The sequence below is a fragment of the Miniopterus schreibersii genome (genome assembly GCF_964146895.1).
Source record: "Miniopterus schreibersii genome assembly, chromosome: 4".
In the NCBI taxonomy this organism is placed as follows: domain Eukaryota; kingdom Metazoa; phylum Chordata; class Mammalia; order Chiroptera; family Miniopteridae; genus Miniopterus; species Miniopterus schreibersii.
This window is the reverse complement of record NC_138105.1, coordinates 45,726,298-45,741,050: the sequence shown is the minus strand read 5'-3', so window position 1 is coordinate 45,741,050 and position 14,753 is coordinate 45,726,298. Positions and strand designations below refer to the sequence as shown.

Genomic DNA, 14,753 nt, shown 5'->3' with positions numbered 1-14,753 from the left:
GTTTTTTAAATATAATATATTTTTTAAATATACTATTATATATTTATGTATCAGAAATAGTGCTGAGAAAGGGAGATTAATAACGGATGTGGGAAGGAGATGACTGAAGGAATGATGTCCTTGGGAAGGCAAGAGGGGTAGGGATTTAAAATCTGGGCCCATTTTTCAAAGGTCTGCTATTCTGGTCTTAAAGATAAGATTAACTCAGAATAGGCTATAGACATGTGCTAGATTATATGGTATTGGCTGTGTATATTCTAATAATTCAGAGGAGCCAATAGTGGAGGCCAGCTTATTGATAAGGGTTTTTAGGAGGAGAAGATGGTAACATTGAGTGGGACCTTAAAGGATGAGCAGAGGTTGAAGAAGGGACAGTAACACTGATGAAGAGAGTGCTGGGGAGCCAGCAGAGCCAGTATGGAGCCAATATAGAGATAGCTCCCCTGATTGGAGGAGAGCATTCTCATGGAGTACATAGTGGGAAAATGTGGGTTGTGTCAACCGAGACCAGATGAGGGCTCTTGAATACCAGGCAGAGGAGACGAGATGGTCCACTAGGAGCTGGCCGTGCACTTGAGCAAGCAGCGGGAATGCTGAAACAACCTTCGCAGGATGAAAGTCAGAGCTGCACCTTGGGTGGCTGGGCGAGGAGGGGTTGCTGTGTTAAAAGTCAGGATGCAATTCTGTAATCTGCGCTTGCAGTTGCAAGAATTTTCGGGTGAGGGTGGCAATAGTGGAAGTGGAGAGGTAGTGACAGGTATGAGGGATAATTGGAGGGAAGAACTGATAGGATCTAGTTGCCAGCTGGATATAAAGGACAAAGAAAACAGAAGCAGAAGATGACTTCAGGGTTCCTGGACTGAGTCTCATGATGTCAGGAGTAGTTGGAACTTTTTGAGATTTGAGTAAGCACAAATTGTTCAAAGGGGGCTATAGGATTTTGAAAAGTGTAGCGACATGGAGTAACTTCCGAGCTGAAAGGCACTGTTTCCCTGACTGTCAGCCTGCGTGGAGTTGCATTTGCAGAGTGAGTGAGCTCTTCCCTTTCCTGGGGAAATGAGTGGAGAGCAGAAAAAGCAGCAGCCAAGCCACTGGTCTCCAGCTTGGAGATCGAGCCCCACAGCTCAGCACTGGGGGAATGACAGACCAGTGCCAAGGGTCTCCTTTCTTGGCATGGAATTTATTTATACCACTTTATTATTTTAATATGCATTTGCTGTGAAATCTGAGGAAATGGATTTCTTTATTCAGCCTATCAGAACACTTAGGTTTGGCAGATTACTTTTCAATTTAAAAACCTGCCTAGGAAAAATAAAAATCTAGCATTTTGTCTTCTTATTCTGTCCTATTTAAAATATTGTAAGTGAAATTGCAAAACAGAGAATTTGAGCTTTACTATCTAGGGTGCAAGACCTGAGTGTATCTTAACTTTACCTCCCTGTTTGTCTTGGGATTTTTCTCCCCTCTCCTCCTCAAGAGCCTCTTAGTCCTCTCCACAAGCCTCCTGTTTCCTTGGGGGTTATTGCTTTTAATCTGAAGGGGCCTCTAGGGTCCTCCCAACTTGGGGACAGCTCCCTCTGAGTCGTACCACACTCTCCCCTTCAGAGGAGCTCTTTCTACTGCAGCAGATCCTTACAGCCGTCAGGATGGATTCTGAGTCTTGTCTGTGGAAGGAGGGGATTGTTAGAGTACCAGAGGAGGGAAAATGCCCAGGTCTGACTCTTGCCCTTGAGCTGTAAATTCTCAGGGATTCTTCTTAATCTTCCAGAATCACTGTTGGAAATCCACATTCCACTGGAGAGCATGAAGGGCTATCAGATAGTCATTTCCGAGGCCTTCCTAACTCCCAGCTCTGACACTTTGGAAAAAACTGGAGAATAAAACTACTGAGTCAATCTCCATTTTAACATGTTGTTTTTCTTATTTGGCACAAAAGAAATGAGATGTCCCCAGCTGGTGTATCTAGAATTTCTCCTTTCTCTATGTGTGTACAAGTGCACATATACACACACGTACACACACACTCAAGATGCTTTGGGACCAGAATTCTCTTACGTAGATAAAAGTACCAGCTGTGTACTTCAGGACCAATTTACCTTCTCTAAAGTTAGGTTGCTGTAACTAAACAGCAAGGAAAGTTAGATATTGCTTGCCTGGACACTCTCTTGTCTTTAAAAGATCATGCTGCCTCAGAATTTCTAAAGAATTGTCATTTTTCTCTCTTTTCAGAGGGCCAGTTGAGAGTGGATGCCAATATATCTGTGCATCGCCCTGGGGAGCCTTTGGGTGTTCGGACTGAAGTGAAGAATCTCAACAGTGCCAGGTTCTTGGCCAAAGCAATAGGTGAGTATCAGCTGTTATTCCTAATGTACGTCTTAGTGTCAGTTTTCTGTTGCTGTGTAACAAGCCAAATCCTAGTGGCTTGTACAATAACCATTTCACTGTGCACACTTCTGTGCACTGGGTGGTTTTTCTGCTGTTCCTGCCTCAGGTCCTTAATGTGGCTGTGGAAGCTGGCAGCCCAGCTAAAACAAAGGGTCTGAGATGACCTCACTCACACGTTGGGGCCTTGGTGCTAGATGTCTGCTAGGCTTCTCTATCCATATGGTCTTTCTTCATTTGCTTGCCTAGCCTGGGCCTTCTCATGTGGCATTGGGGGATTCCAGGAGAAGAATTTTTGCTAGGCGACAATTCTAGATCTGGGGTCACTTGGATTAGATAGTGGCCCCAGCCCTTCTTTTGCCAAGTTGTTTATTCTGCACGGGGTCACTTAATCTCTCTGAACCCAGGTTTTCTCAAAAAGGGAGAGAGTAGAATTTCCTAAAAGACCCTTGTAAGCACCATTCTATGATGGCAACAAGAAGAAACTATAATGTATAGTAGTCCCCCCTTATCCACAGGGGATATATTCCAAGACCCCCCATGGGTGCCTGCAACTGCAGATAGTACCAAACCCTATAGATACTATGCTTTTTTCTATGCATACCTATCATCAAGTGTAATTTATAAATTAGGCACAGTAAGATATTAACAATAACTAATAATAAAATAGAACAATTATAATAATATACTGTGATAAAAGTTATGTCTGTCTCTCCCTCAAAATATCTTAAAGTACTCTACTCACCCTTGACTTGTGATGTTGTAAGATGATACAATACCTAGGTGCTGAGAGGAAATGAGGTGAGTGACGTAGGCATTCTCACATAGTATTAGGCTATCTTGACATTCTGACAATACATCAGAAGGTGGATCTTCTGCTTTAGATGATCCTGGGTCATCGAGCAGTGATGTCAGGAGCACACATTGTCTGTGGCTGGGGAAATTTAATCTTCTCAGACTGGATGAATGCAGGTGTCTGAAACCACAGAGAACGAAACCGTGGATAAGGAAGGAGTACTGTACATGGGAAGAATTATTATAAATGATTCTTTGACTATTTTTTGAGTTAAAGATTTTAAAAGGTTTTTAAATATTTTAAAATATTTAAGATATTTTAAATATTACTTGGCTAAATAAAAGGAATAAAAAATATGATACTAAATTACTGTGTTCTTCTTAGACTATGAAATTCAGAGGCAAATCAAAGAACTTGAGAATGGAGGTGAAATTCTGAATGAAACTCGCTCCTTTGATTACAAGCTGGGGTGAGTCTGCATTGACAAGCGTCTTGAGTGCAGCTGGGTGGTCTCCAGTCTGGGCTCACCACAGATCAGCTGTGTGACTCTGAAAAAGGCACTAGCTTCCCTGCACTTCTCTTTCCTCATTAGTAAAGTTAGGAAAATACTGTATCCTACAGGGTTATAATATACCCCACAGGGCTGGTAAAGGTTTAAACTGAACCAGACTCATTACATGGTGCTTAGTCTTAGGTCCTTGCCCTTCTCTTGCTTCCAGGTTCCCTGCTTTGCAGCAAGAATTTTTATTTCCTCAAATTCTATAGGTAGAAGAAAGGTTAGAGCTGGTTGTAGAGGTGCCTTTTTTTGTTTAGATAACATTGACTTTAATTTTCTAACTCAGAAATTTTGAGGATTTTATACTTTTAGCAGAAGATTAAACAAAGCTCAGAAGCCTAGACTTAGAGCTGGTTAAAAGCTAGAAGCATTGAAGCAATTTCTTCTTTTTTTAAATTAGCATTCTAAGCATTTTTCTTCTTTAATATTATTTTTTAATATAGTCATAAAGTGTCTCCCAAGGAAGGCCGAGAGCTCGAATTTGCCTGCACCCCTTATTGGTAGGGAATCCCCTCTCTGCGTGTGTGTGAACCAGTGCCGCGTGAAAGATTTGTTTAATGTTTTCTTGTTTAACCATCATAGGTGCACCGTGCCAATGAGGGACAAAGAAGGAAAGCAAGACTACAGGTAATTACCCCTCTTGTCAAATGGCATTATGTATTTGGGGTTAGGGCATATTTCAAATCCACTAATAGTTTTTAGGAACCACTTTTTGTTATTATTGTTGCATGATGGAAAATCCAGACTTCCTATTTTAGTGTATGCTGAGAGAAAGAATATATTCTTAATTTGGTAGCCTTGGAGTGCCTTATTAGACAGGATTCAACTGTTAGAAGACGCTTGTTTGCCCACCTCTGTGTGAGAGCTGCCATAATTGAACTAAGAGGGTGGCCGTTGAGGATGGGGCCTAGCCTGTTTCTATTCTTACATTCAGTAACAGATTCAGTAAGGCACCGAAGTTTCTTGAGAAGAAATGAAAAAAGATATATTTGTTCTTGGCATATCCCTTCAAACTTCAGGTGATACTTTTTTTTTTTTAATATATCTTTATTGATTTCAGAGAGAGGAAAGGAGAGGGAGAGAGAGAGATAGAAACATCAATGATGAGAGAGTCATTGATCAAGCCCACAACCTGGGCATGTGCCCTGATCGAACCCCGATCTCCTGGATCCTAGGTCGACGCTCAACCGCTGAGCCACGCCCGGCCGGGCCAGGTGATACTTTTTAATTGATAAACAAGTTGGACTTGGAGATTCAAAAATAGCAAATAATGAGAGGCTTAAGATAAATTGAACCTTTCATTTTTTCCCCCACTGAGTTTGACAGATTGCAAAGATTAAGGTTTTATGCACCCGAGTTGTTAAGGTTAGGCCCACCTCTCCTTCATGAAGCATCGTAATGTGGGAAAGAGAAGCTCATAAACCCTTAGAGGGAACTTCACCTTAGGAGGTTCCCATGGTGTATGTCAGAGTTGAGATGTCTTTAATTGCTGTGATCTTCTGGGTTCAGTCTGTTCTTCCCAAGAACTTGTGCCCTCCAGTGTTGCCCCTGTTTTGTTTCTTCCACTTTCTGAGTGTGGAGTAGACTTTTACTCCAGTGGTTTCATTCAGCTCAGTCCCCCAGGTTAATAGACGGGAGTACCTCTTACCTTCAGGTATCAGACTGATTCATAGCATCGATTTGGCATCAAGGTGATGGGTTGCTTACACTTCTAATCTATTATCTTGAAGCCACCATTTGTTTTGCATTTTCCTGCATTTACATAAACCCTTTGACAAGTACAAGCAGAGAGAAAACAATTGATGCCGGAATAAAACAGTGAAGGACACCTATGTTTCATAAGATTATATGCAGTGATGCAGCTTCCACATTTAAAAAAAAATTTACTATTTTTTTAGAGCAGTTTTAGGTTTATAGCAGGGTTGAGTGGTAATTACAGAGTTCCTATTTGTTCCTTGATATACACCAGATACCAGATACTTTCTCTTCCCCTCACAATTGCCCTGATAACAGCCTGCATTAGTGTATAATGTGGTACATTTGTTACAATTGATGAACTGAAATTGATACCTTATTAACTAAAATTCATAGTTTTCATAGGGTTTACTCTTTATGTTGGACATTCTATGGGTTTGGAGAAATGTATGATGACATGTCATACATATAGTCTCACTGCCCTAAAAAATCTGTCTGTACTTATTCACCCCTCCCTCCCCTCTAGCTTCTATATTTTATTTAGCCAAAATCCATTCATTGCTTCTGCTTCTCAAGAAATGTTTTCTTATTCTTTGGCTTTTCATGTATTACACAAATACTGTTAAAAATAGTAGAAATTTAAAAATGAAGGGAAGTCATCTTTCTCTCTGAGTACATTCTCATTAGGTCGTATGTCTTCATGAATATATACTTCATCCCCAAGTACACATCACAACGTGGCATGAACCGTGTTGTGCCTCTCACTCATCACTAGTTCATGAGCATGGAGAGCAGCAGGGTTGGTGTTTCTAGCTGCAGTTTACACTTGTGCAAAGACTAGTTCCTAGGAAACAAGGGGCCAACATTGATTTTATAAGATATTAGAAAATATGTGCAAGTGACATGGTCTGCCTACACAGAAACTTTCATACTGATAGTCGAGTTTTTTCTTATTAAACTAAAAACTTCAGCATCAGGCCTGTCCCCTTTCTGTCTAGGTTTATTCCCGAGCCCAACCTGCCTCCCCTGCTGCTCTATGACTCAGAGTCTCTGCCTGCTGGCGCAGACCCGCAGCAGGTGGTCAACATTGACCAGATCCGGGAGCAGCTCCCCGAGCTCCCCAGCGTGACCCGGGAGAAGCTTGTCCAACAGTATGGGATGCTGCGGGAGCACAGCCTCACCTTACTGGTAGGTATTGACCCGAGGCTTAAATCAGCCCAGCTCAGCAGTTGGGGTAACGCTGCATGGTGGGCTTTGAGTGGAGCAGGCAGGTTGCCTCGGTTGTACAATAGATGCTGCTGGGCAGAACAGGGTATGATAACCTTCACTCACTGCCCTTAATGGTAACTGCTCCTCATAAAACTGGAAGCAGAATCTCGTGTCTCATTTCTTCTGTGCAGAAATGAGCAGCTGCTCAAAGCAGCCATGGCGGCTTCTTGAAGAGCATCCAACTGTTGTGGAAGATTGTTTTCTTCCCCTGTGTCTGCAGGACAAAAGGAAATCCATGTATAGGGTTTCTAGCAGTATTGAACCATGACAGGGTCTGGCAGGAAGTTAGGATCTCAAAAACCAGCCAGTTGTTTTACCAGTTGTGGAAGAAAACTTTTATTCTGCACAAAATGCTGAAAACTCTGACAGTAGCGGTCCTTTGAGGCTTGAGGATGCTTCTGAAGGAGGCATTATAGAATCTGACACCATTGAGATCTGCGTAGGGATTTTCCCGTCCTTTTCAGGGCTGCTTGGGGCTTTGCAGGTTTCTTCGTCATGGCAACATGAATGCGATTCGCACCAGTGAGTATAGCGTCTGTCACAGTTGTCTTCTACTTGTCTGTTAGGAAGGAAGTGGAACATTTTGCTGCTGCATCTTTTAGGGACCAGGTATATGCCACACTTATCTTTTGAGGCAGCAGAATCCATGGAAACTCTGGCTTTTGCATTTTAATTGACCAATAATAAATATCTGGGGATGTTAGGATACACTCATTTCTATGTAAATTTATACAATTCAATAACAGCAACCCAGCCATTTCTGGTACAAGCTATGCAATCAAATGTTTGTTGAATGAATGATTTTTCTCTTTATCATCTGTAAATCAGTTAATTTGACAAGTATCCAGAGAGTCTCATGTGAAAACTCCTTTTTTACTACCAATAATGATTAGGCATGGTCTGTCTTTTTTCCTGCTTTAGGCAGAGTTGAGCACTGTCCCCTATGGGCTGCTGGTGTATCTTACTCCTACCTCTGTGGCACTGACATCACTGTATTTTAATTATTCATTGGTGTATGCTGTTCAGTACCTTGAAGGCAGGGATGGTTTCATCCCCTCACTCTCTTCCTCAGGGCAGATGAGCACAGCAGCAGTGCTTAAAGCCAAATCTTTGTATGAAGAATCTTTAGTCAGCATCTCACACAGAACACCTTTAACCTGCATTTTTCCTGGGTCAATTTAACAAAACTCAGATTAAGTCTTACACATCTTCCCCACCATCTCAATCGCTTGAGTTTTCAGCCCACTCGAAATAAATTACAGAATAATAACTAAATGCTACCTTCCGGTGCTGCACTTTCTGTCACGATGCTGCATTCAATAGGTGGTTGGAGGCCAAGGACCAAGGCTTCTCAGCCTGCAGGCTTCGGGGGCCTCTCTCCATTCGACAGTCTACCAGCTGGACAGAGGCCACCACTGGAGGTAGTGAATGATGAACCCAGGTTACTTGGCCATGTCTTTTTGCCCAAGACTGTGGTTTTTCAGAAGAATCCACTAAATAGAATGTTGAAAATTGTTTTTGTGTATTAGCTTTCTTCATGAGAGAAGTGAAAGGACCTTTCTGCATCTCTTCTCAAGAATATGGCTATTTCTCCGAGTCACTGTCTAGAAATATATGCTCCCTCCACAGAGCATCTCTATAGGATTGTCACCCTCAGCCTCTGAGGAGCATGCTGTACATTCTCCGAGGGCAGGGACATTTTCACACCGTGTTTGTGTCCCAGTCTCCCCTTGTGCCCTTAATGGTGCCAAAACCCAGAAGGCCTTGAGTAAATGTTGTCTAAGGGGGGCAAATGAGTGAGTTTGTTTTCATATGTAAGGCCCCTTTTAGGGAAACTTAACCTTCGGTCTACTCAGTTCAAAATTTTTATTGTATGTAGCAAGTACTGACACAGGGACAAAGTTTAAAAAATAAACAGTGACTTTTTTATTGCATTCCAAGAGCTTATTTGTACACACACTACAGCTGACCAGCCCCTGGGGCAGATTGCAGTATATAACTTAGAATGTGGGAGGGGAGCCCAGAGGAGGTGGTGGTTGCCTTGATTAGGATGAAAGGGGGAAACCTCGAGAAGGAGGTGATTTTTGAGCCATTTTTGAAGGGACTCATTTTTTGATATCTTAAAAATATACTTATTTCCATAGTTTGAAAATAATATATGAGGTGGTTAGATGGTTTTTTTAAGGGTTAGTACTTGAAATCTCCAAGTTGGAGAAGTAGTGTTCCAATAGGAATGGAAAGAGAATGATTCAGACAGATTGTTTTCCTGAAATTAGCCATCCTGAGCTCTTTATGACTTTGTAATCATTGGAAGCTGAGTTACTCATAACATATCTGAAAATGGTATGTTCATGTTTTTTCCTGCCATCATCAGGAACACAACAGATTGCTAAGAAGGGCAGATGCACAAATCTAATGAACCATCTTTCAATGTAAAGAGTACCCAGGAGTGTTCATTAAGTAAATAGCGATGGTGGAGGTGTACTTTGCAGAGCCTCAGCTCCATGCTCCGTGCCTTCGCATTGCTTATTAAATTAAGCATTAAGCACATACCTACACCACACACATGCCTTACCCACAAATAATAACTTCAAAATTTAACTCTAGTCTTTAATTTATCTTGTCATTTTATTATGTGATAAGCACTGAATTATTTATTAACTTACTGATATTTGTGGAACTCTCATATTATATTTCCACATCCACCCAAAGTCCAGCACACAGTAGGCGCTCAGTGAGTATTTGCTCTGTGAGTGGAGGACGGATGAGCAAATGCATGGGATACCAGGACAATACTTGTGAAAGCCCCAGGAGAAGTAGTGTTCCTCATAAAAGTGTCCAAAGGTCAGATACATAAACCACCCTTTTGACAACCAGAAAATTGTGGTGTGATACCTGTGTCACTGAACTCTGGTAAGCAGACCTGGATTGCCACTTCCACGCCACCTACCGGGACCAGGTGCAAGTCACTTGGTCTCTCACTTGTTTTCTGATCTGGTTTTATTAGGACATTAAGTCAAATATACATTCTGATTTTCCCTTTTAAAGCCTCCTAATATTCCCCTCCCAATAGAAACCTGTCTTACTATTTTTTTCCTCCAGCCACCAGAAGAGTATCTTGCTCCACCAGAAACTTCACCCTAGTTAGCTACCTTTACTTCCCTATCTTATGTCAAATTGCCTTGATTTCTGACCTCGTGTGTAAGGACTAAGGAACAGAAATGTGGGAGCTGAGATTCAAGTGTTTGAAGACGGGAGGATTCTAATAGCACAGCAAGCCCTCTCTAAATGAGTATATCTCAGTAATTATTAGAATGATTGAAATTAGATGCATGTACATTTTTCTTGGCAAACAGTCCCAGGGTGATATCTTTGGAGCATCTCTTTCTAAATTCTACCTTACCTGACCCAGCGAATGCAAACAAATTGTAGTCATTTGCTTAAGCAGCACATATAAAAGGCTGTTCACTTAGAGCCCACTCTGCAGTTTCAGCAGCTCACTTTTTAATTTATCCTGCAACCCTCTTAGGTGTGTAGAGTTCTACCCATTTTACAAGTGAGGAAACAACCTCTGTAGTGGAGTATAAGGCATTAAGTAATTTTCCTATGCCTGTGGGGAGCCAGGGTGAGACCAGCTGACTTCTGGACCCTGGCTGTTGATCTCTGAGCTCTACCACCTGCCTGCATGTATGTGCCACAGGCTAAATAGAGATAATGTTTCAAGTTGTTTGCTGTTTTGGATCTCTTAATAGAGAAAATAGAATTTTTACTCTTGTTAACATTAATGCTGTATCAGTCCCACTAATGATTCATGAAGCACAGTCATAGAGCATCAGTTCATTTAAAACTTTGACCACTCCTTTTGGTTTTCAAGATGCCTGACTGGCTTATAAATAAACAGAAAGTGCTGTCTACCAAGCTTAGTGAAAATCAGTCAACTCCAAAGGAAAGAAAATGGCCAAAAGAAGTTATCCATTTTCCAAGTAGAAAAACCTCAGTTATAAAAGAAACGCAAGCTCTCCTCTGCAGCTTTATTCGTTTCTTAAACCTTTTGCCTTAGATACTTGGCTCCTGACTGAATCATTGAGAAGGGTCCACATAGGGCCAAGTGCGTGGGGCTTGTGGATCTTGTGGGATGGTTTTGCCTGGAGCCTTGTGTCATGCAGCTCAGCACATTAAGGAACTGATATGTGCTCACAGAGTGACTGGCTGTGTGTGAAGTTAATAGACAAAGATTTCAGTCTCCTCTGTATGGGAGTGCTCAGGGGAAGAATGGTATAGCATCCTCCAGCTTAGTGTTTCTGAGAGCCTGCTGTACTCTCCACATGCCCTTGCTGTTGTCACATGTTAGAGCTTTTATCTTTTCCATGTTGCTTTTAACTCTCAGGTAGCCCTACAGGACAGTGAGTTAAAACACCGGCTAAGAGACAGACACTCTTGATTCTAGGTCTCACACTTAGGAGCTGGAAGGGCTCTGCAGACGTAACTGTACCCAGGAAGAAGGGAATGATTTGCTTATCCCAAAGGTGATAAGCACAGCAGAATCCTTACACATCTTTAAAAAAGTCAATACAGCCAAGCAGACTCCCAAGAAAATGCTGTCAGAGCCAAGAGCACTGCTAACACATTGAGAGCCAGGCAGGGCAGAATGCTAAGACAAACCCAGCATGGCCCCAGTGGGGCTGTAGGGAAATGTGACAGGGCCCATCCAGATCGGTGGCCTGTTCTGCCACGGTGTCTGCCTGTCTTCATATGCGGCCTCCAGATGTGCAGTAGTCTTTGAACAACTTCATTTTCCCCAGCTGGTTATTCCCCGTTTAAAGTCATAATCCTTTGTTTCTGGCATCATAGAAAAGGTTAAAATGTCTCCAAGGGACAAAGAAGTAGAAAAGATATCATGACTATGGTTGGTTGTTAAATGGATTGTTGTCCAAGAGTTTTACTTTGAGTCTCTAGTAAGCTTGAAATGGCCTGGTTTTCGTTCTGGATAGATTACCTGTGAAATAATTTCCCTTGGTAAATGTCTGTATATCCCATAGGCAGTACTACTGTAAAGCTAATAGTTTGAAAAAAAGCATCTGCAACCGTTTTAGACTGCCCAAGCTTACTGAGGAGCAAAGTACTCACTCTCTAAATACTGATGAAGGAAAATCCATTTGCTCAACATTGTCACCCACCATATTTCAGCTCCATGCAATTTTCGAAATTGATTTTATTCTTCATTTTATAACATTGCATCCATTGCTCGCCAGCTTTGGATGCTTTCATGGTTAGTCTACGTGCTGGAAAAATAACCAATATTTCGTTCTGGTAAAGGCAAATAAAAAGATGCATCTTCTAACTTTACTCCGGCAAAACCAACAGTTCATTTCAGGTAGGGCTTTCAAAGATAAGGATCCTCCGGCTCAGAGCCATTTGACCCCTCAGGGACCTGCCCATTGGGGCAAAGTGCAGGGAGGAGTGAAGGTCCCAAGTGCCCCACCTTGGGCACCCCGGTGCTCTCTCCCTAATCCATCCTGAAGTCTGATTTCCTGTTTGTGGAATGATTTCCTTTGGGGGCAGTTAACAGAAAGCTGCTGTTAAGTAACTCAGGCTCCTTCCATTGTTGGGCCAGGCGGGCAACAGTGACTTTAAGGACATTGAATTGTGATTACAATCAGAATTGATTTCTTGACCACATGCTTTTTGTGTCTCATTCTTGCAGATATAGTCATCTAACTACGCCTGTCTGCTGTCAATTTTTATTTCCTGAATTACATAGATTTTGATTATCCAAGGGCGTCTTATTTCCAAGTTGGCTTCCTTCAACATCTCTCTTAGAATTAATGCATTTCAGAGAATGTAAACTCATTTTCACATTGGGTAACCCAGCTATAGGTGAGAACACTCTCTGAATGGAACCAGGACTCTGAGTTGAACTCAGATGTGTATACTTCCCAGCTTTGCTGGGAACAGAGCACAAGTGAAATTGTTGGGATCAGAGTTTTGCTCAGATTTTAGGGGCTCCCAAGCCCTGCTGGGAACATGACCCAGGGGTGGAAATTGTTGAGACCAAAATAGGACTGTAGAACTCCCTAGTTGTGTACTCCTCGAGACAGACTAGAGGGCATACATACCCTGGGTGTTTCTGGGTGAATTTCAGAACTTCTGCAGAGCCCTGTATTCTTGAAATTGGCAATGACAGTTCAGGATTCTGGCTCCCTGCTGATATACACAAGTGGAGAGAGGCATTTCGTAAGCCGGGCTCATACCACCGATTGACTACCATTTGTTTTTCCCCACTGAAGACTCCTGGATGAGTCTGTTTTTTTTTCTGTTCACTTGCTGAAAGGTATCCACAGGTGGTTCTTGTTGCCATAAAAAGCAAAGGGTGGATTCATTCACAGCGTACATCCAAGTCACCAGCCCACTGTACGTAACAGTCGTTATCTAGCCGTGACTTCTGCTTTTGCCCTGGAACCACCACTCTCTTAGACCCCTTACCTAATTTCCATTTCCATCCCAACACTAATGTGTGGTATTATTTCCAGGGCCATTTTTCACAGAGTTGGTTGGTCTGCATTCTGTTCTTCTCATGTTGCAAGAATGGCCAAATTCACAGCAAAATGGGGGAGCCACAGAGCCCCATGGATATGCATATGCTGGGTGTTCTAACAGTGTCTTCAGAAATGCTCAGTGGCTGCTCACCCCAACACCCTTACACACGGCAGATGGATGCAGTTCATGTTTGTACCTCTACAAAATGACACATCCTGACATGTGAGAGCCTTGCCCAGTTGAAGCCACTGTTGCTCAGTCCGCAGATGCAGAGTCTTCATACAGTCAGCCTCTCCCACCACAGGCATGACCTGCCCAGTTAGGTATAAGTCCATACACATTAGAGGAGTTAGAATGCAAAAAATACAGTCCACATAATATCAAAACTATATGGGCAATAATGGAATTTATTTTGTAATGTCGGAAGGTATTTCAGAATTGGGCATTGTTTTGGCTGGACATACTCACTGTAACTTCTCTCAGGAGAAGGTGTGGAGGGGATGCAGAAGAGAGCTGGGGGAGCTCTGGCCACCGGGGGGCAGGGGGGTGCCACTGTCTTCCTCTGTGATCTGAGAACAGGTGTGTGTCATGTTACAGCAGAGAGTGCCACGTGGTCTGGGGTACATTGGCAAAGGCAGAAAGTGAACTTCCCATTTTCTCCTAATTTCTAAGCTAACTGCCACGGGTCTTTGCAACATTTTTAACATGTTAAGAACCTTTAAACAGCTGGCAGGTATCAAATAAAATGATGGAAGTGGTGGGAAAGTTGATTCTTTTGATGAGCAAGTTGCTTCACATCGTGCCTGGCCGTGGTGCTCGGTCTCAGTCCCAGGAAGGTAGGGACGTGCCATTCCCTTCATCAGAGGCAGCGGAACATGGAGGTTAAGAGTGTAGACCACAGAGGTTGAAATCCCAGCTTTCATGCTGTGTGGCCTCTTGCAAGTTAGTGTCTTAGTGTCCCCATTTGTAAAAGAGAGTTCTGCTACCTGCTTCCTAGGGTAGTTGTTGGAGTTAAATGAATTAATGTAGGGAAAGCGCTTAGAACGGTGCCCCAACACCTATTATTGCTGTTAAAATTTATTTTTATTATTATTATTATTATTATTAATATCGCCCAACCAGGCGTGGCTCAGTGGTTGAGCGTCGACCTGGGATCCAGGCGATCGGGGTTCGATTCCCAGTCAGGGCACATGCCCGGGTTGCGGGCTGCAGCCGATCAATGACTCTCTCATCATTGATGTTTCTCTCTCTCTCTCCCTCTCCCTCTCCTTTCCTCTCTCTGAAATTAATAAAGATATATTTAAAAATATATATAAATATATATATAAATATATATATAAATATATATATATAAATATATATACATATATATATATATATATATATATATATATCATTAGCAGCAGCAACTCTGTGCATCTCCCCACAGGGCTGACTGCTGATCTCCGTGCCTCTCAAGTATTCTAGAAATATTCCTGAGAGCCTTTTAACTAGCCCGGATTGCTAATCTAGGGTTGC

General features: G+C 42.4%; 1 protein-coding gene across 2 annotated transcripts in view; it reads left to right on the top strand.

Annotated features, from left to right (window-relative positions):
• Positions 1–14,753, top strand: part of GATB (glutamyl-tRNA amidotransferase subunit B) — a 70,721-nt gene that overhangs the window by 35,240 nt on the left and 20,728 nt on the right. For both annotated transcript variants that reach the window (XM_081134049.1, XM_081134050.1), the window contains exons 6-9: positions 2,230–2,343; positions 3,563–3,647; positions 4,317–4,361; positions 6,428–6,617. In XM_081134049.1, coding sequence (XP_080990175.1) covers positions 2,230–2,343; positions 3,563–3,647; positions 4,317–4,361; positions 6,428–6,617 — 434 coding nt within the window. The remainder of the gene's footprint in view (positions 1–2,229; positions 2,344–3,562; positions 3,648–4,316; positions 4,362–6,427; positions 6,618–14,753) is intronic.